The sequence below is a fragment of the Tympanuchus pallidicinctus genome, unplaced genomic scaffold (genome assembly GCF_026119805.1).
Source record: "Tympanuchus pallidicinctus isolate F22 unplaced genomic scaffold, pur_lepc_1.0 scaffold6, whole genome shotgun sequence".
Taxonomy (NCBI): Eukaryota; Metazoa; Chordata; class Aves; order Galliformes; family Phasianidae; genus Tympanuchus; species Tympanuchus pallidicinctus.
The window spans coordinates 30,220,852-30,242,871 of NW_026294780.1; the positions used below are offsets into that span (position 1 = coordinate 30,220,852).

The 22,020-nt window shown below is 34.2% G+C and overlaps 1 protein-coding gene across 16 annotated transcripts in view; it reads left to right on the plus strand.

The window, feature by feature from the left end:
• The window catches only part of MYCBP2 (MYC binding protein 2), a 210,416-nt gene that overhangs the window by 132,824 nt on the left and 55,572 nt on the right, over positions 1–22,020 (plus strand). For 5 of the 16 annotated variants that reach the window (XM_052705771.1, XM_052705772.1, XM_052705773.1 and 2 more), the window contains 7 exons: positions 4,680–4,796; positions 5,566–5,706; positions 11,772–11,846; positions 14,298–14,522; positions 15,415–15,547; positions 16,857–16,982; positions 21,464–21,649. In XM_052705771.1, coding sequence (XP_052561731.1) covers positions 4,680–4,796; positions 5,566–5,706; positions 11,772–11,846; positions 14,298–14,522; positions 15,415–15,547; positions 16,857–16,982; positions 21,464–21,649 — 1,003 coding nt within the window. The remainder of the gene's footprint in view (positions 1–4,679; positions 4,797–5,565; positions 5,707–11,771; positions 11,847–14,297; positions 14,523–15,414; positions 15,548–16,856; positions 16,983–21,463; positions 21,650–22,020) is intronic. The other 11 variants (XM_052705774.1, XM_052705779.1, XM_052705787.1 and 8 more) reach the window with 9 other exon arrangements.

A 22,020-nucleotide genomic window follows, 5' to 3' on the forward strand; every position in this document is an offset into this window, starting at 1 on the left:
ATTTTTTCCAGCTTTCTGAGTATTTTAATGACACTACTTTTTTCATGCAGCTCCAGTCTGTAAATGCATCATTTAGTGTCCACTTTGGCCACTAAAGAGATTCTTTTTCCTGCACTGCCACTTTAAAATAAAAATAATAGAGTTACTTATATTTTCCACAAAATGTTTTATTCCTCATTGCTTTTTTCAAAAGGTACCTCTAGGCTATTTCCCTTCTCATCCTTAGAATAGTGCCTCATGAGTTTCTAGTAATTTTGTTATTTATTGTCTTAATCGATCATTATCTTAATTAAAACTTCTTGTTGGGTGAGGTTCATCTCACAGAACTGTATGGTATTTCCACCCGAGCCATATGCTGTTTACAGTCTTCCTTTCTTTTCAGTTTTTACAATGGCATTTGAGATGACTGGTTTATATGTAACAACTACTTTTCTCTAAGTAATGGTAGTCATGACAGTTAAAACAAATAAAAAGTTAAGCTGCTGATGTTAAAAGTCATGTTTATTCATCTCTCTGCATTGGTACTCTTTGTTCTTATCCAATTTGCAGCCTCTTTGAAAGAGGAGCTGTCTTTCTGCCCTGTGTCTGTTCAGCTTTTGTCTACCCTAGGATTCACTGGTGTTGCAGAAGTATGTTAGATTTTTCAGTCTTTAAATTTTATATTCTTTTTCTTCTGCATCGTAATTGCATAATAAACCAGGGTGGAATATCTCTCTATATATGAACAGTAGTATTACAAATAATTCAGAAATATAATATTGTGCTGTGCTCCATGTTTCTGAATACAAGAATGCAGATTAAATATGTATACCAGAAATGTTCCAATATACTGAATTCCATTTCACTGAGAAAGGTGGGTTACTTAGACACAAAAAGCTTCTTTTTCCCAGACCTAGATTTCAGATAATTGTTATCAGTCAGCGGTGTCAGTATATTCTCAGTAGTAATCTGTTCTCAGAGAGAAACAAAGAAGTGTCTTCATTGAAGCAGTGGAGAATTCCAGTTTTGAAACCAGGCCTAATTGAATCTCAAGTGTAAAATGTACACCATACTACAAATTTGTACTGATTTCTTCTTTCTTTGTTAGTTGAAATAAGATGAGAATCTGACTTTCCTGCCCATCAAAACTAGTAAAGGAGGTTATCATAGTGGCCTGTGTTGAGTCTAGAGTGTATGAACAGTAAGTCTTCTTATAGGCTGTGAAATTTAGATTAATTGTGTAGAAAATCCCATTCTACAAACTACTTGAAAAACTGTCTGTTGTGTAATTCTGGGTAGTTCTTGTTCAGTTTAATTGGAAAGGGCAAGACCATTAACAATATGATTAGATTATGATGAATTTTAATGGCTTCTACTGTCCTTACATTAGTGAAAAAGAAACTAGCATCACTCGGAGAGAGAAAAAAAAAACAAACTTTGAACAGGAGTGTTGTTTAGCACTTTGTAAAGGTTGTTAATTCTGTACAACACATATTCTTTTGCTGCAAGAAGTACTTCTTCTCAAATTCACCAAATAAGAAATCTCAGTAATAACGCGAGACTCTTTGTAACTCTTTGCAAAGTGCTGTGAATTTTAAAAGGTGTGTGTCATAGAATGACAGAATCACGGAATCATGAAAGACCTTAAAAATCGTCAAGTCCAACTGCAACCTGACCATACTAACCTAACTGACCTAACTCAAACAACCCTTCGCTAAATCATGTCAGTGAGCACCACATCCAGATGGTTTTTAAACACATTCAGGGATGGTGACTCAACCACCTCATGGAGGAGCCTATTTCAATGCTTAACAATCCATTGTGTAAAGAAGTGTTTCCTGATATCCAACCTAAACCTCCCCTGGCACAACTTCAGGCCATTTCTCCTCGTCCTTTCACCTGTCACATGTGAGAAGAGACCAACCCTGCTCTCACTGCAATCACCTTTCAGGTATTGGAAAGAGCAATAACGTCTCCCTCAGCCTCCTCTTTCCCAGACTGAACAGCCCCAGTTCCTTCAGTCTCTCCTTGTAGGGCATATTCTCCAAGCCCTTCACAAGCCTTGTTGCCCTTCTTTGTACCTGCTCCAACACCTCAATGTCCTTTCTGTACTGAGGTGCCCGAAACTGAACACAGTACGTGAGGTGAGGCTTCACCAGTGCCAAGTACAGGGGCAGGATGACTTTCCCTAGTCCTGCTCACCACACCATTTCTGATACAAGCCAGTATGCCATCGGCCTTCTTGGCCACCTGGGCACACTGCTAGGTCATGTTCAGCTAACTCAAGGTCCCTAGTTGCTGTGCCTTTCTGCATTAATCACCTTTGGTCAGAGCCCACTTAGTGCATGCTCTGTGGAAGAAGTGTCTTAGGCAGTGTTTCACTAGAAGAAAGACATTGAGGCCCTGGAGCGTGTCCAGAGAAGGGCAACGAAACTGGTGAGGGGTCTGGAGCACAAGTCTTACGAGGAGCGGCTGAGGAGCTGGGATTGTTCAGTCTGGAGAAGAGGAGGCTCAGAGGAGACCTCATTGCACTGTACAACTTCCTGAAGGGAGGCTGTGGTGCAAAAGGGTCTGGCCTCTTCTCCCAGGCAAATAGTAGGACCCGAGGAAATGGCAAGAAGTTATACCAGAGGAAGTTTAGGTTGGATATTAGGAGAAACTTTTTCTCTCAAAGGGTGGTCAGGCACTGGAATGGCTGCCCAGGGAGGTGGTGGAGTCGCTGTCCCTGGTAGTGTTCAAGAGGCGCCTGGATGAGGAGCTACGAGATATGGTTTAGTAGCTTGTGGTACTAATAGGAATGGGAGGGTGGTTGGCCTGGATGATCTTGCAGGTCGTTTCCAATCTTGTGATTCTGTGATTCTGTGACTAGTAAGTTACTGAGCTGTTATGCTGTAGAGAAATATTCCAAGCAGAGAAGTGCTGTATCAGAAACAAGACTCATACAATTAAGTTGGTTGTTCTTGTACAAAATATGCATAAGATAACTTTTCTGCTTTTGCTATGTTGCCTATCCACAGATGTGATCCCTGTGCTTGCAGTTACAGTTTGAATTTTTCTATTAAATAGCAACTGCTTCAAGGGCAAAAAATGCTCTTTCTGGGCCTTTTTGTGTCCAAAACCTGTGTGTGAATCTTCCTTCTTCTAAAAAAAAACTTTTAATGAAAGCTCTAGCTAGCCCATCATATAATTTTCTGATTATACATTTAGGGGTAATAGTGTAAAAATTAGGTTCCCCTAATTTGCAAGGCTTTGTTTATAGGTTTCTCTATGTTGAGAAATGTCATGGTTTTATGTTTTTTGTTTTTTCGGGTTTCAATATTCCACATCATAAGCAATGTTCTATTTTTACAAGGAATGGAATAGCATAATCTAATTTTATTGAAAATGACACCTACAGAGATCTTCAAGTCCAATGCCCGATCCCTTCAGGGCTATCCAGAAATTAAAGCATAGTACTAAGGGCATAGTCCAAATGCCTCTTGAACACTGACAGGTGTGAGGAAATCAACCATTTCTCCAGGAAGCCTGTTCCAGTGTTCGACCATCCTCACATTAAAGTTTTTCCTAATGATACCTCCCCTGGCACAGCTCTCTGCTGTTCACACATGTTATGTCATCAGTTGCCAGTGAGATGAGACCTACACCTGTCTCTTTGCTTCCCTTCCTCAGGAAGTTTAGAGACCAGTGAGGTGACCACTCAGACTCTTTCTCTAAACTATGCAAAAACATTTACATTATTTTTGTTTAAAATAAGTAGTGATAATAACAATAACTCTTTTAGTATATACAATTTCTTAAATATTTCTTTAGAGCAAAAAAAGCAATTTATGCACTTGAGTATTACCTTTCTTTTTTTTTTTCTGGGTTGATTCCTTACCATTCTGTGCTTTATGCTAATTTAAAGATCGAGTTTGTACTTCGGTTAATAAGCTTCTCAATGTTGAGTTTGAAAATAGCCTTCAAAGGAAGATTTTGTACAATGCATACACGCATTTCTTAAGCCATCTTTTTGGTTTCTGATTTTAAGTCGTTTGTTCTTCTTTGAGTGAATTACCTGATATATGCTTGAAAGCCAAAAAAAAAAAAAAAAAGAGCAAATATCTGGGAGATTTTGTGGGCTGTAGTAAATCAAACTAATAACATCGTGTCTCATCTAACTTTCATGTGAATAAGAAAGAAATTATTCAAAAAGTGCTTCAGAAATAAGTAGAAATGACTGCTCTTTTGCTGTTTACAAAAAGCTATTTAAGCTATTTACTAAGGCAAGTATCCATATGTTTGCCAAAAGGCTGACCAATGTTATGGTAGCGGCAAATAAGAGCAGGTAATCATCGGTTAGTCAGTTAATGGAAACACTGTTAAGACGAAAGCCTGTCCTTTGGAACTCACATGAATGCATAAATTGTAGGTGAGCAGTAAAAAGAATCAGAAGCTTGTACTTACCATTGTCTGATGTAAATCTCTCAGTGATTGAGTCAATTTGTTTCTTGACCTATTTTCAAAAAGTTGTTTTGTTTTGTTATAGTTTGAAAAAGAAAAAAAGTGTGAAATCATGCACAGCAGCCATGGGAAACTAGCAACAAACTGTAACTCTGCCATCTTGTCACTAGCATTTCAGAATCTGTTAAACCTATTTCTTTTTACTCTGAGATCTCTGTTCCAATTTTTTCTTCCTTACTGTCTTCCATTGCTTCTCTTAGGTTCGCAAATTTGTGGCCAAGGACAGTGCAGGGCTTCGTATCCGTAGCCACCCTTCCCTTCAGAGTGAGCAGATAGGCATAGTGAAAGTCAATGGATCCATCACTTTCATTGACGAGGTAATTAATAAGAAATTTCTATTGAAAATTGGGCTAAGATGTAAAGTTAATCTATGCAAATAATGTTGCTGTTTTTCATGTCTAGATGTTGACAGGTACTACTTGAGTACATAAGAGTATAAATTGCAAAAATCTAAATATTCACCAATTTAATTTTTTCGAACTGTCATTTTCTTTTTATTTACTTACTTGAAAATCTGTTTAACAGTCATTGTGATACCAGGAAACAAAATTCCTGGAGTTCATCTCCCAGTAATATCTAAGTATTTAGTTGTTCATGACCTACTATTTCAGCTCTACATAAAAATTCAAAGATATAGGTATAATTTTCATTATATTCTTCATTTACACTTTCACAAGATCAGTATTGTATTAGACTATTCTGCATGTATAACTTCCTGTGTAACTTCATATGCAAGGAATATTTTTGCAATTTACTAAGTTAATTCATCAGTAAAAAAGTGGAAAGTGGGGAACAGTAAGCTTAAAAAGGCCTGGCTTTCTTTGCTCTTTTCTCTCAAAGCAAATCTTATTGTTGCATTGTCTGATTTTAAATTTATCTTTGCACCTTGCCTTCTGGAAATATATGACTCTCATTACTTTGAAATTCAGATTTGCTCAATATTCCTATCTGCCTCTTGTTATATTCTGTCAATAAAGTGAAGATAATTACTTCTTTGCTATTGCTGTTTGTCTAATATCTGTTAATCCTTAGCCACAGAATAGTTACAGGAGGGCATGGCTCGTTTTTGTTGCTTGTTTCCCATAGATCCACAATGATGATGGTGTTTGGCTGAGGCTGAATGATGAGACAATAAAGAAGTATGTTCCTAACATGAATGGTTACACTGAAGCCTGGTGTCTCTCTTTTAACCAGCATCTTGGCAAGAGCCTACTGGTACCTGTTGACGTAAGTAAAAGGTGCCTTTGAAAAATATCCAAAGTACACTCTATCCTCATTACAAGACTTTCTTTAATTAAGGCTGCAAGTGAGTCCTGAGGTAAAAGAATATTTTAATTACTAAATATTGTCTTGCATGTGTTTCCATTTTAGAGGGCTGTTATGTAATGAGGGTGGAGTGTAGAAATGTGCAAGGCTTTTTATGTTGAACTCTTACCTTAAAGGATATGTGAAAGTAGAAAGACCGCTGCAGTAGTCTTAAAATGTGTAATTGTTAGATTATGCACCAGGTGCTTTCAGTGCAACACTTCATTGTCTGTAAAGTGGCACAATAATGTGATGATTTCTGCAGAGGCTTCCAGCCTACAGTTGATGCTGTTGTTTCAGTTTTATTAAAAAAATGTCACATTCTTTCATCTTTATTATTTTTCATTGATATTTTTCATAAATTTTGTTTGAATCCTTGAGTTATAGATTATTAGTTAATCAAAGAATCAGAACATAAGGCTCACTAAGAAGTAGGATTTATAATAAAAGCAAGCAAAGCGTAATTTATCTGGATAACTTTAATAGTGAACACAATCACTACAGTTCAAATATGGTTACAACTTCTCTGGCAACAAGATATAGTTTTTAAAAAATACATACATAAGCAAAACCAATGTTGTTTCTCACCAAAAATTCTGAAAGTACAGGTCTTCTGGATCACCTGTTATTGTGCATTCTTCAAATGGAGCAGTAACTTGATTTCTTCACAGATGTGAGAACCAGGTCTAATTGCTAATGCAGCTATTTAAATTGGATTTGCCTTCTTATATGAGCGAGTTGCTTTTTGCAGCTTCAGACAGTTAGCAAATACTCAACTAGTTTAAAAATTTGCAGCCAGTGCTTTCACCGTTTGTTTTCCTGTAATATAGTAACTGATACATCCTCAGTTCCAGTGAAGCTGGACTGCTTGCAAATCTGGCAGTTCATAAATCCCCAGTGGCTATACTCCATGTTCTGACAACATTACATGATGTGACTAGATCTTCCAGCTCACCTTCTTGTCTAAAATTTTTTTGTTGACATCTTTTTATTTGGAGACTGTATTCAATTGCATTTTTATTTTGGGAACTACTTTAATACTGCGTTTGGGAAGCAAATTATTTCCATACTCAGCCATCAGTCTCTTGAACAAGTGACAACAGTCATTTTTCTAGCTTGTTATAGAATATATGAGCACATGGGAAAAATAAGTTTTGTTTAAAATCTTCCTTGAATTTTGAATTTAGTTTTCTATTGAGTATCAATTTCTCTAGTGCACTTGTCAGATGTTAGTGCTTTTCATACAGCAGTTCACCCATAATAAAAATGAATTCACCCATGACAAAGTAATCACCTTCAGTAAATCTGTAAGCCTGGATGCACATTATATATTTTTCAGAATTTTTTTCTATTACCAATGCTTTTTATTTATTTGCTATGGGGAATGTTATTGAGCTCAGTAGTCATGGAAGTGCCTAGCTTCCTAGCTTCCTAACTTACTGACTTAGTAGTTTGTCAGTTTCAAATGGTTTTAGTACACATGCATTTCTAGAGGAAAATTTAGCTCTCTCAGACAAACTTAAAATAAATAACTTAGCAATTTGTATATAACCCAGAATATCCAGTTCTGATAACATCAAATTTTGGTTAAATAAGTAGACAAGATGCAATGAAATGTGAAAGATAGCACATCATAGAGTTTACTATGTGAATGCTTCTTTAAGGTTCAGATAGAATATTATACTTCTTTTTTTTCTTATTAAAGAGTTCTGCAAAATAGTTTTGATTCCATTTGAACTCTGAAGATCTGATAGATATTACTAATTTTCTTTCAACTATCCAGTTCTATTACATTCTCAATAGCAAAAGGTAAAAGTTGCATGCTTTTGTGGCTTCTGATCAGTAAGGAGCCAGTGGTGAACACAACAAAACTTACAGAGAAGTAACTACTACTTTAAGATGATCGTTATATTAACAAATGTTTTGAACTACTTAGGAATTGAAGGTTTATTTGCATCTCTCTCATTTTTATTATTATTACTATCCTTGGAAGGACAAATGATCTACTTTTATTATGACCATATTTTAAGCATGAAAATTTGTGTGCTTGTTTAGTAATTATAAAAGGAAAGGAAATTATATTTTTTTCTTTCTTTCTTAACAATCACAAAACAAACATCAAGGTTCCATGGCTTTTAAATATCTTAGATTTTTTAGTGCATGCAAGTGTATTATTAGGAAGTACACCATATGATGAAATTTTGTAAACTTTTTTAAGCTCCTGATTTTTGTAAGTCAGTTTTAAACTCTTTCCTGCCAAATCTTTATCGAGTAAAGCAATACTGCTTTCTCATTAAAAAGCCTTAAAGTCTATTGAGGAAATCAGTGAGATGAGAATACTCAAATTTAGGTGTTTGTTGTTTGCCTTTTCTCTACATCCATCTGTATTTTTCAGTTGTCAGATCTGCTAAATGCAGTCTTCTAGAGTTGAATGACCCATGTGGCAAAAGATGCATTAAGAAATGTTAGAAGTTCTGTTTATGAAAATGTGAAATAATTTCTGTCTACACATCCTTTTCTGTTTAATTGGGTAACTGAATAGCACTATGAACAGGACGTAGTAAAAAAGTAAAAATAAAAATCAGTAATATATACAGTTATATATATAAATACACATTATAAATATATATTTATATATATATATATAATACAGTTTATATATGTATAAATACAGTTATAAATATAAATACAGTTTCTAAGATCTGCAGCAGATTTAACAGTTTTGGCTCCAGAAGAGGAAAACACTTCAAGTCTTATGTGCCTAAAAATACATATGGAAAATCAAGTGGCTGAATTAGACATAATAATCCCTGTTCAAATAAATCCCACACTGTTTTTACTAAACAATTTTTATTCAACTCATGTGTAGTTTGCTACTCTGATTACAGCACTATGTTAATTTAAACATGTAAGTTTTTTGTAATACTAAGTTAGGTGTGTAAAATTTCTCAGTGTATCTCGTAAAATATATTTAAGATTTTTTATAAAGAAAGCAGTAACAGCTCAATTTTATCACTGCATTAATTCAACAGTGAACAAAGGAAAAATATTTCTTCTGCAGTGTTGACTTCCTCTTTTTTGCATGTATATTGTATTTGCTTTTTTTTTTTTAATAGGCGTTAACTGTTTATCTTAAGATAAAAGAAGTACTGAGTATCTTAGATCTTTTCAGTACACTATATATTGTGATTAAAGGTATTATATTTAAAGATTAATGATCATGAGAATGTAGAGATTCTTAGTTTTGGCCATTTACGTTTCTTAAGAAAAGTTTGGTAGACTGATCTTTTCCTATATTTGCTCTTCTCCTTTCGTGAGGAGCAACTAAATAAATAGACATTGATCTCAAATTGCACATCTAACCCACCTTCATATACGGTGATTTTGGATTGGCTTCTTAAGGTCCTGGTACTTAATTTTCCTTCTATTCTGTCAGAATCAGTTAACTGTTCTTTCTGCATTCAAGAAGATAGAGCATAAAGCAATGCAAACTAATGAAAAACAGTTTTGTTCTATGGGAAGTCATAGAAAGTAATATTTTGGTTAAACTCTGGAATTTTAAAAAGATATATATTGTACTCTGAATATTTTTGTTACTTCATTTTAAATATCAAATGTATAATTATAGGGAATTCTTTACTCTGCTGCTCAATTTTATTGTTACATTCCCCAACTGCTATAGACTAACAGAACTGAGAAACTGCATTTCCAGTGATTACTATAGTTAAAGAGAGAACCAAAATCAATGTGTAGATTATCTTGCGTGATTGCAGACCCTCTGTGATTGCAGAGCCTCCATGTTTCCATGAAAACACTGAAGGACATTCACAACAGATTCCTATCATCATTTTAGGCATGATGGGAATCAATTGGAGAGTGAGGGTATGCTGGGTAAAATATCTAGATGATTATTTAAGATAAGACAGCTTTGAAAAATAGTACTGAGATTTTAAATGTTTTAACATTTGCTAATTTTCAGTGGTGAAGTAATTTAAATTCAATTTTATGATTCCTGAAATGTGAACTTTATTAGAAAAAAAGATATGAAGTTTTTCCAGGAACGATTCCTGAAATTATTTTTAATTTTTGGAAGGGAAGGATAAAATAAACTGAAATGTACCAATTATAGCTTAAGAACTAAATATAAAATCTTGCATGTAGTAGTTTATTCTGAATTAAAAGTTATTTCTCAACTGTGTACCACATATATTGATTATGACATGCTAAAAGCCAGGAAGCCAGAAAGCTCTAATGTTCCAAGAGCATAGGAGAGGATCTGACTTAATCTTCCGTGTGTTGATGAGCCAGCACAGTCCCAGTTCACTGCTGTTGGTTTCTTCTGTGTGTTTTTCACATATAGCTTTATAGCATGTCAACAGAGATTACTGAAATGATACTTCATCATCCAGGGTATGGATTATCCATGTTTGTTTCAACAGTAGAAGTCCATCACAAAATACGAAACATACAGCAAAGTAAAATCATCAGTCTGCTAAGCTACATTAGATGTCTATGAAGCTAACTATCATTAGGCAAATAGAGCCTTTCATAATTGTTGTAGATGTATGTCAAATTGGTACGACTCTACTCTCTGATCTTCCTGTCTAACACCTCCCTGCCTCCTCTGATTCCCCAAAGCATCTTTTACTTGTGTACCACTTTCGATGTCAGGAGGAGGTAATGCTTTCTAACAGAACTATTATGTTTGATAATTTCTCCATTTTTGTCAGTTACAAATTATTGTCTTTATTAAAATATGATGTAAACATTATTTTTTGCAAACAACACGTAGCTAGATAATCTATCTCATGATAGAAGTAAATTTATTTATTTTTGACAAGTTGGTATGTTTTTTTTTTTCAATGAATATGACAAAGCATGCAAAATGTTTTTTGTACTTGCCCATTTCTGCTTATAGTGATTTATTTCCTTTTCTTTAATTACTGTTAAATTTTAATATGAATCTGTCCAGGGATTTTAGTTGGTTCCCCTGTAAAGCTGGAGATAGAAAGTAAGGTTTTGATAAATCAGTTTGTACAGATTAAATGGTGGCTTTGCTAACTGGTTCCTGCCATACTGATTCTTGATACTACTGCCTATATACTATTAATTCTTTCATTCCATAGGAACAGTGACAATTTCTTTGAAATCCATAGAAACAGATTTATGGACATTTTTATGGAGAAAAGATGTCGCATTGTGTTTTCTAATGGCTATTAAGTGCTGTCCTAGCTGTTCTGTGTAGGCAAAAAATACACAGTGCAGCAGTGCATGTTTCTGTAATATGGTTCGTTGCTTATAAACTTAGTGAACTCTCTCTGGTATCTCCATTTGATGATTTTCCATTATAAAGTAGTAAATGTACTGTATATTTTATAAAACAGATGAGATCTTAGTGATTGTTCTCCTTAAAACACTCTGAAATTTTTGCTTTCAGTACAGAATGCAATTTTTGTCTGCATGCTAGCAAAATCTTTTGTACAAATGAGTTGAGTTTCTCTCCAAAAGCGTGATCTTAGCTCTTGTGCATCTGAGTTCTGAATTGGTGACAAAAGTCCTTGTGCAGTAGTTCTGATATAATGGAAATTCTTTCAGAACAGTAGACTGTCTTGTTATAAAACTGTGGTTTGTGATAGAACAAACTACTGTTACATCATAACAGAAGTGTGGGATTTATCTATGCAAGTCTCAAGCTTCATAAGAAATGTCTGGCTCTTAGTTACAGTAAATGGCATGACACACTCCATCCATGTAGAGCTTTTGACATACTTAATGGTTTCTGTTCAATAGATAATTTGCCAAGGGGGGCAATGGATTCAGGTGACTTAATCAGAAAAACAAAGCTTTCCCTTTTGAGAAGTATCCTACCAGTAAAATTACTTGTGCAGAAAGTTTGCATTACAGTGCTTCTAACTTCTTCCTCCGATGTTTCTTTGTTCCCATTTTCTTCTCGATATATGTCTTTTTTTAAAAACTTTGTTGCTCAGAATGTCTTTAATGCTAGCCAAGGAGTAAGGGATTTGGACTTTTTTTCATGGACTTCCAAAGCTTTACCCCCTAAGGTGAGTTAAGTGACAGGAACAGTCACATTGAATCTTTTTTTTTTTTTTTTCCTCATAAATCAAGTTTACATTAAATATTCCTTGAAGTTTGTTTTACCATGAATTATTTTTACAGCAAATGAAAGGTTGACTTACAATGCTGTGTCTGTATCTCTTCTTTTACAATGGTAAAATAAAAATACTAGAGTAGATAGCTGAGTTGAGCTAAGTTGTCATTGATTTATAAGTTGTATTCTCTTTTAATAACAAACAAAATTAGAAATTCAGAAAGATGGCCTAGTAACATAGTAGACATTCATTCTCGTGTTCATGTTATTAAAGTATGCTTTAAGTTGCAGTCTCAACTACGTTTACATTCATATGAGCAAGACTGCAAAAATTTAATACATAAACCATTTTTAATCTTAAAATGATGGAATTGTAGGAATGCATTATATTACATACAGTTAAACAGTTTAAACTATCTACTTATGTGCTTGTCTAAATCTATACAACCTTGTAGTGATTTTGAGATCAGTGTTGTTTTCATATTAAACTTTCATATGAACCTTGTAAAGAAAATGATACTCAAAGTGCTACTGGTTTAGAGATATAAAAATGTGTTATTCACTGGATTTTCTTCCTCAGAAAAGCAGTTTTTTACTGTTACATAAATATCTAGAGCGTGTTAAAACTATCTTTGGATAGCATGCATTTTTTGTTTGTTTTTCTCTTTGGACCAACTTCAGCTTGAAAGCTTTGAAAGTTCATTTTCTATAAAGGTTTCTTAGAAAGGCTGATTAATAACTCTGGACATAATACACAGACTTCAATAAAAAAATGTGAAAATATGCTAATTAGAGATTACAGGAAATAATGTAAAATTTTTTTAAAAAGTAAGAAATAATATAACTAGAATTTCAGTTTAAAACTGATTTTTAGAAGTATTCTACGCAGCAGGAGGTGTAGCAGGAGATTGTGGAGGCAGAAAGTATTAGCAAATTCAGAAGAAATTAAATCTGTAGGAATCAGATTCATAAACAGACAATAAATGTAATAGGATTATGCCCTCTAACATCCATATTAAAAAGTTTTTACGTATGTTGCTCCCGAAGTAATGCCTCCTATTTATTTCCATGGAAACTAGAACAGATACAAAAAGCACAACAACATTATCTGGTATAGCAAATTCTCAACTACAAAATAACCTCAGTAGCTGATTTGCATGGGCGCTCTCCATTTGGTGATGTGACAGCGGTACTTGGCCATTCAAAGCGTGTCTTGCCTTTCATATCACTGCTGCCATTGCCGAAATGCACCACCTGCCGCCTCACTGTGGTCACATCCACCGTTTGGTATACAAAAGTATTCAGCAAAGCATTAATGAATGAATTGGCAGGAAGCTTCAGCCTCTATTATCATACCACCAACATTAGCTTCTGATGTCGTGGGCCAACATATTAAAATAGGAGACACTACTTTTAGAGCAGGCTTCAGAAATGCTGGTATATAAAAGATGGCCCACTGGTAATGGCTTGTGTGCTACTTTTGAATAGCATTTTGTGGTACTATGACTGAAGACATATAGACTAAGTGAACCACTGGCTTCCTCCAGTAGGGCTTTATTTAGGTTCATAACTTTCAGATCTTCTTTTCAAAGCATATATGTTTTGTATTTTAAGCATAATAGAGCTTGTTCCTGCTTTTCGCTTCCTTTCTTCTGATGTTACCCTAATCCTTCAGATTTTCCAGTATAATAGTACAGTAGACCTCTTAGGCATTTAATTTATCTATGACTGACTGAAAATCTGTATTTCTCCTATTTTTAGTAACTATCAATTTTTATAAATAGGAAAGACAAAATATTTTCTCAGTTTGAATTTGAGGATTTTTAATCTATAATTGGTACTAGGTGAAATAAATTGCAAGCCTTTTTATTGTCTGAGTAAAAATAATAAATATGCACTACTTTTTATAAGAATTTATGATGTTTCTATTATTCTTTGTCTTCATTTTACCTTCAACCTAAAGTAGCAATGTGTTATAATACTAAAGCTAAAAAAGAAGCTTATCATTGGAAAGAGATTCTATTTAATGTCCTTTTATATGGCTCATGGTTTTTTGCTATATTATTTCACAAATACAGTAGGAGGAATGAATGTACATCCTAGTAAATGTCAGTATGAAGCAAGTTTTAGTTAAAGTGGTAAGATAAATTTTTATAGTGTCTAATTCCCTTTTAAATAGCATGTGTGCATTTAAGCCAGTTTTGTTTCAGGAGTAACAGTGTGTCTTTTCAGTTGATGATTTGCTAGTAGTTCAGTTTATTATTGCATGCTAAAATTAGCAATGTAACTAGTATCTCTTCTTGGTTTGGAATTTAATTATTTCATTCTTGAAATAAGTATTTCTTATATAAAGTATTAGTGATGGATTTTATTCTCTTCTGTTTTTTGTTTTTTAATTTCTCAGGAGTCTAGATCTAGTACTGGTGATTTTTTCAAAGATCTGAATTCACACGTCCCACAGGAAGCAGTGATGCAAGAACAAGATATGTCATTACTTCGAGGTGGTCCTGGAGTGTACAAGGTAGTGAAGACTGGCCCATCAGGTCACAACATCAGAAGCTGCCCTAACCTTAGAGGTATCCCAATTGGAATGTTAGTTCTGGGAAACAAAGTCAAAGCAGTGGGCGAGGTATGGATCCTTGTAGCTTCAGTTCATGTCTTCATAGATACCAATATATAACTAGTAAACTCAACAAAAGAATCTGCTCCTGTACAGGTTTGCTTTTCCAATCTTTATGACAAATACTACCTTCTGAACTTGGTTTACATTTTAAATACTAACGTAATTCTGATTTTTGTCTTTGATGTGTGTTCACTGAAATAATGTTGAAGTTGTAAAGTGGTTTCATATGCTTTCTTGTATATTTGTTGCACTATTCCTTACAAAATGATGTTTCTGTTTCATGTTTTTGTCATATGCTTTGAAAGAATTTTGTTTCACTGAAAAACAAAATTTTTTCTAGGACCTAACCAATTAACAAGTTTCTCTGCTACTGTTTTGACTCATTTGTTCAGTTTCTGAACTATTGTTACTGTTCACGGTTTTCCAATTGTGATGTTTTATGGTTAAGAAGGGCTTAAGGATGAAGTGTGTCATGCTATTTCCTAAATACAGTGTCAGGAACAAAATTAGTATGTACGCAAATGCTTTATATATAACTCACTCTTACAATTCTGTTGTTGCAGCCAACTCATAAGAAGGCATACCTTGAATATCTCCTTCAAGTTTTTACTTAGGCTTGTTTGAGTGTTCTAAAGTTGTGGCGTTGGTGTTGCTTTTTCCAAACATAAGCGGGTTTAGTATTATCGGAAATATTCATAACTGTGAATGTGCCATGAATGGTTTTGGTTCTTCAATCTGCCTCAGCCTGTGGCCTTAATTTAAGAAACTTTTAAAAAGTTTTTGTTATACTACAAAGATTGGAATGCACGTACTTTTCAGGTTCTGAATTAAGTTGCTGAATTGTACTACTGAATAATCTGCAAAGTCAGTATGTTGTGCTTTTTTATGTGTACAACAGGTGACTAATTCAGAAGGTACATGGGTGCAAATGGATAAGAACAGCATGGTAGAGTTCTGTGAAAGCGATGAAGGCGAGGCGTGGTCGTTAGCTAGAGACAGAGGTGGAAACCAGTACCTCCGACATGAAGATGGCAAGTTGTTCTGTTTTCTAATTAACTTAGAAAAAAATTACAAGGAATCTAAATAGGACAAATAAATAAAGAGGAACCTGAGTTTTAAAAAGGTGTAACAAATTAATATTTTTTTCCTCTGAATTACTTTGTTGCTAAATTTCAAATTTGTTTACAACCATTCTTGATGTGTTTTTTTTTTAAATAACAGGGAAGGTATTCCCCCATATTTTCTTCTGTACCAGTTATGGGTCATAATTCTATCCTTCCTTTTAGATATAAGGATGATTTTCAAATAAGTATTTGTGTACTTCTTTCAGACTTTCATCTTTTTTTTTTGTCTATATGACAAGAAGAGCAGAAAGAATTGTTTATGTCCTTTTTGGTTTTAATTCTGCTATATTGTATCCCATTAAAAAACCATACAGTTTTTTTTAGACACTGAATTTTAAATTAACATCACATTTCCAATTATTCTAGTTAGCACTGAATTATTACATTTTCTTAAAATGCAGAATTTCTGTCCTGATAAATTCATGTTCAGACTGAGTAAGAACTAGAAATAGTGAAAGTAACATAAGCAAAAGGTTGCTGTCATGTGCCACTCAGTAACCAAAGTTTGCTATTGCATATTTGTAGTTTTATTTTGATCATGCTTCTTATTGATCATACGCCAAGCATGACTGATCTTTATTACTTATCTAAAATGTTTCTTTCACCTCAAATGCTTTCTGTGAAAACTCTGATGCATCCTGAAATTGTTAATTCCTTAACAATTTAATAGATAGACTAACCCATCTGACAGTTCTCAGGTACAAGATCATGACTTACCTATTGTTCCCTCTAAAGATGCAACAGGAGTGATCTGACATTATTTGCACTTCAGGAGAAGATCACCTAGACCAACCTCACTCACGGTGAAGAGTCAGCTAGAACAAGTTGCTGCTCAGGCCATTGTCTAGCAAAAGTCAAAATGTTTAAAATAGTTCCAACCTCTCTGGGTAACCTATTTCAAAAGAATAAATAAATAATCAAATGGTGTGATATTACTGAAAATAAGTTCTCAAGCCTGTTCCTGAGTGGCACGTGACAACAAAAGTTGCAACAACTCTGTCAAATGTAAAACCGGAATTATATTAACTCCTCAATCTTTTCATTTTTAGAGCTTGAGCGCTAGGGAAGAAAGATGTCCTTTTCTTTCTGAGAAAAATTGAGTAGAATGAAAGAGTGCTCTCTGGAGAAAAAGAAAAAAATCTCCTTTGTGACTCATCTTTCCAGTGTAAAATCTGAAAAGATCTAATTCTAAAGTGATATGGGTTTTTTTTTGCAGAGCAAATTCTTCTAGATCAGAACGTTCAGACTCCTCCTCCAAGTCCATTTTCAATGCAAGTTTTCAGTAAGGGGACGAGCTGTAGTAATGGACAAGGGTTTGATTACGGCCTTGGAAATAACAAAGGTATGTTTCTTTCACTCACATTTTTTAAAATGATAATTATCTAAATTTTGCTTATGTTTTTGTCACTCATTTAATACTTTTTTAGTCACCATCAGATGTTCTCCAAAAGAAGAAATCAGTAGCACAATGAATTATAAGGTGTTTTTTTCTTTACTTCAATTTCACTCAGTCTAAGTACTCTATATAAAAGCATCATCAAATGCTTGGAAGTTATAGACAGGTGAGGCTTTCTGTTATCATAGAATCATAGAATGGCCTGGGTTGAAAAGGACCACAATGATCATGTAGTTTCAACCTCCCTGCTATGTGCAGGTTTGCCAACCACCAGACCAGGCTGCCCAGAGCCACATCCAGCCTGGCCTTGAGAGGCTTCAGGGATGGGGCATCCACAACCTCCGTGGGCAACCTGTTCCAGTATGTCACCACCCTCTGGGTGAAAAACTTCCTCCTAAATGCCAGGCACAACACTATAATGTAGAAAAGAAAAATAAACATTTGCAAGTAAGATACGAATGGAATTGTATTTAGAAAAAGAAGTTTTGAAAAGATCAGAAATATTCTTAAACACTTCTAACCTGTCTTAAAATGTGAAGTGCTTTTGATTGGATGACAGACTACCATTTGAGATTTATGTTGTAAAACTGAAGTTACCTTTCAGACTCAGAGATACCAGTTACAAATACTGGGAAGTAAATAACATCTTACTCATTTTACTGATATAAAATAGTAGTTTCTATTAAATATGATTTATTTCATTGATGAGATGTAAACATACATAAGCCATCACAGTAAACTCAAATTGCTTGCCTTCTGTTCATTCATTAATTAAATCAAGAATATTTAATAGTTATAGAAGGCACTTTTGCAGAGGCTGATGTCCTCAACAAATATTACTGAAGCACAGAGCTCTGTCATTATACTCTGACATCTCGTCTCTGTCCTCTGTCAGTGCCAGTGAGAATGTAGGCTTTAGGTGTGCAGTGTGATTTTAATACCAGAACATATTGTAAGTTGTCTCTGAATTAAAAAATAAATAAATAAATCTTGAATTAAAACTTGTTAATAGGAGGACATATATATATGATATCCACAGTTCTACCATTACATACCATTATACAAATAGCTTTTATTATTCAAATAGAAAGGTTATAATACAGTCAGATATATTCAGGAGAAAGAACATTAAGGAGCTTTTGAGTAATTTCTTGTTGGAACCACAGCATTAATTAGAACTCTGCCTCTTCTATTACCTGATGAACAGGACCTGAAATTATCAAATAACCTGCAAGTTATGCAGTTACCACTGTAGCTCCAAGAGTCATTTAGTCACCATCTTATATCAGGGTGTTGCATCATAGCATCAAGTTCCCTAAAAAACTGTAAATCTACTGACAAAGTTTACTCAAGGGCAGTGAAATGTGAGTATTAGCATGTAGACATAGAAAAGTAATGAATTACTGTTTCCTTCACTGTTTTTTTGCAACTTCCTCATACTCAGTTACAGGGCAAAATCATCAAAACACATAAGTATTTGCAGAAATTGCATAGAAATGTTGTTTGTCTGCTTTCTTTGTAAAGGTCAGCTGTTGGAGTACAAGAAAAAACTGTTCAGAGCAGACACTGTGGAGAAAGATAAGCAGCAGTTAGCTAGATGACTTTATTCATTCCATATATTGTAGGTGCTTCTGAATTCTTGGGAAAAAACAAACAAACAACAACAACAAAAAAACAACAGCAAAAAGTTGTTGGCAACTATATTTGGAAGAGTAATGATATTTCCTTGCCCCTGCAAAAAAGAAATAGAATTAATGTATCATTATTTTATGTACTGCCAGCTTGCATTCACAAATCTAAGAAGCTTTGAGTTTTGTGGAAAAGAAAGAACTGAAAACACAACCACTGTATATTAGGAAAAATTTCAAGGAAGCAGTTCCATTGGATATGCTTGTTTGTCAAAAGAACTTTGTGTAAGGATGCACTAGTTTAAATGCAAGTTTAGTTACATGCATTGGTTGAATGTAAAGATACCCAGTATTAGGTCTGTATTTACTGTATTGCCAGTATGCAGCTCTTCTTAGAGGTTCTTCTCTTTAAAACAAGTAATTGTTTTAGGCCTATTCATTTAGAATTCTTCTAATGCAAACTGGAACGATTCTAACAAAAAAGTTCTTTAAGCTTTTCCTATAAAACGTCACATTTTGGAGCATTTTATCACACTTAAATTCCAGACATTCCATGGCTTAATAGACACTTAAGCAATTGCCAATCTTTGTCCAGAGGAAAAAAAATAACTAAAATAATATTTTATTAATTTATCAAAATAAGCAGGTAACAGGAATCCCATTTTGTTCTGAATCAGTAAATGTTAGAAGAAAACATCTTCCTTGTTTATATTTAAAATATATTTGGCATAAACTAGGCTTTAAACTGCTGAAAATCACTTAATAGTTTTGCAAACCTGAATTAGCAGGTACAGGGCAATTCTAGAAGAGAACTACTACTACTGGCTGCTGGGCTTTGCATACTTCTATAAAAATCATTTCTCACTCCTCTTCTGCCAAATAGAAAAAAGTTATCAGTGGCAAAACTGTTGATAATATTAGACTGTTAAACTGGTTGTTCTTCAAATATCCCCTCTGCACCAATGGTAAGAACATATTAGGAAAGAAAGGCTGAAAGGAATAATTTCATAATGATTCTGGAATGTGTACCCTGGACAATTGTTTTTTCTATATAATGTACATTAAGTATTCAATGACAAAAAATTAACCAATGGATATATATAGAAATACATATACTTAGTAGTTAATGATAGGCAAAAATTTATATACCCTTTTGGGACCTCTGAGTCAAGTTCTGTTTCACTTACATAGATAACTGGCCTGAGAATTTCATACAAGAATTTGCTTATGTGATTCTGCTTTATATACTGTTTGGAGATCTAAGATACTATATCTCGGGAAAAATATTTCTCCATAGTGCCAACACCCTGGTGATAGAGGAAATGTAGCTATTGAAACAAATCTGGAAATATTGTGCATGCATTCAACTGAAGATGCACAAAGCATACCCTGAACAAAACCAGTGCAAGAATTTTTACATGTGTGGCAGGGTATATAAACTGCACACATACAGTTGTAAGATCCAGTTGGGTCCTGTATTCTAATGTTGGTTCTTTCTCTGATAGTTAACATAAGTTACATCTAGAAGAAAAAAAATACTATGCAGCTCTTAACCTGGAATTATTATTTTTTCATAGTTTTGTTTTTTGTTTTTGTTTTTTTTAAAGAGAATAATAGTGCTTTGCCAAATGTGTCATTCACTTCTGGGTCATTATGGTAGGAAAGATTGCTGCTCAAGTACTGATTCTAGTCTTTTTTTGTTATACTACTTCCAAAACAGTGGAATAAACTTCATGCCAATAGGTGATTATTTACATAGACTTCCAACTGTTTCCTTTTTGAAACCAAAAAATCAAGAAAAAATATTTATTATTGAAGCTCTTAGGGTAATGTATGTTTCCATATACCCATAAGTCTTTCTTTAATTCTATGAAAAAGCAATGGATAAAATCGTTTGATAGTTCTTTATTAGTTGCTGCATTAGAATTTCTAGAATGTTTTCAAAATGATCTGAATTTGTAGAGTGAAGTGATGCTGTTAGGATTTGGTTGGTGATCATTCAAATCTGAGATAATCTTACTTGTGGTGTCTCTGAGCTGATATGACTAAGTTTACCTCAAGTTACAATGTGATGTGATAAACTCTGCCTTCTTATTGTAGGCTTCATATATTTCTAACACTTATATGTGGCTCTTCTGAAAACTGACATTTAGAAATTAAAATTATGCTTTTAACATGCTAGTTTTTTGAAGGCCTTCATTTGCCCCACAGTGAATATCTGTAGTTCTTCAGAAAACCACTGTCAGTTCCTAAATTGTATTTGTTTTTAAAAAATGATTTTCAGTCTGATCTTGAAAAACATGACAAAATACTTTTGAAGATATTTGCAAAAACGAGCAAATATTTACAAAACCTAGGCATAGAAATACACTTACCGAAGTCTAAACACTTGTTATCCTTCCTTCCCCTCCCTCTCATCAGTTTTTCTAATCTTTATCTGCATGTTCTGTTGCATGTGTGTGTTTGTGTGTTACTGTAAATGCTAGGGATGCTGTTTTTCTCTTGGCTGCTGTTCTGTTTTTGGTTTACTTTTTTTTTTTTTTTTTTTTTAGCAAGTGAATAGAAATTTCTACTTTGAAATGTTTTAAGAAACTGGAGTAGTGTTTTCATGATTTTTTAAAAACCCTGCTTGTAATTTGAAGTAATTTTATTGCTGTGCATGGGATGAGGTTTTTGTATTTAGCCGCAACCAGAGCTGTTTGTGGCTAAATAAGAGCTTTCTCTATAATCACCTTTTAAACATTAATCGAGCACCAATTTACTCTGCTGTTCCAGAGAATGACAAGTAACAGGTTGTAGTTTTGACTGTTTTGCCCACTACAGGTGACCAACTGAGTGCCATACTGAATTCCATTCAGTCACGGCCAAATCTCCCAGCTCCTTCCATCTTTGATCAAGCTGCAAAACCTCCCTCTTCCCTAGTCCACAGTCCATTTGTGTTCGGACAGCCCCTTTCCTTCCAGCAGCCTCAGCCACAGCTTCAGAGTAAGTTTGTCAGCCTTACCTGCCTCATCAGTCCATTTCTGCAGCTTTTACATTGCTGTCCTCAGTTGCTTGCTAGCTTCTAATCATCCCTCAGCACGCCTTTCTGCTTTTATTTTGTTGAGTTAGTTTTTCATCATTCAGTCACATGTGAGGCTCTCTAATGCTCCTAAAAAAAGTACACTTGATCAATTTTAGTTTTGATATTAACAGTATTTTGCTTTTGTATGTGTTCTACAGCGTAGATAACATTCATGAAAGTGCATTTGCAATATTGCATGAAAGTCTGGGTTTATAATGAAGGTAAATACCTTTCATGGTACAAAATGTTGATAAATTTCTTAACATAAGAAATTGACTGCAATAAATTCATA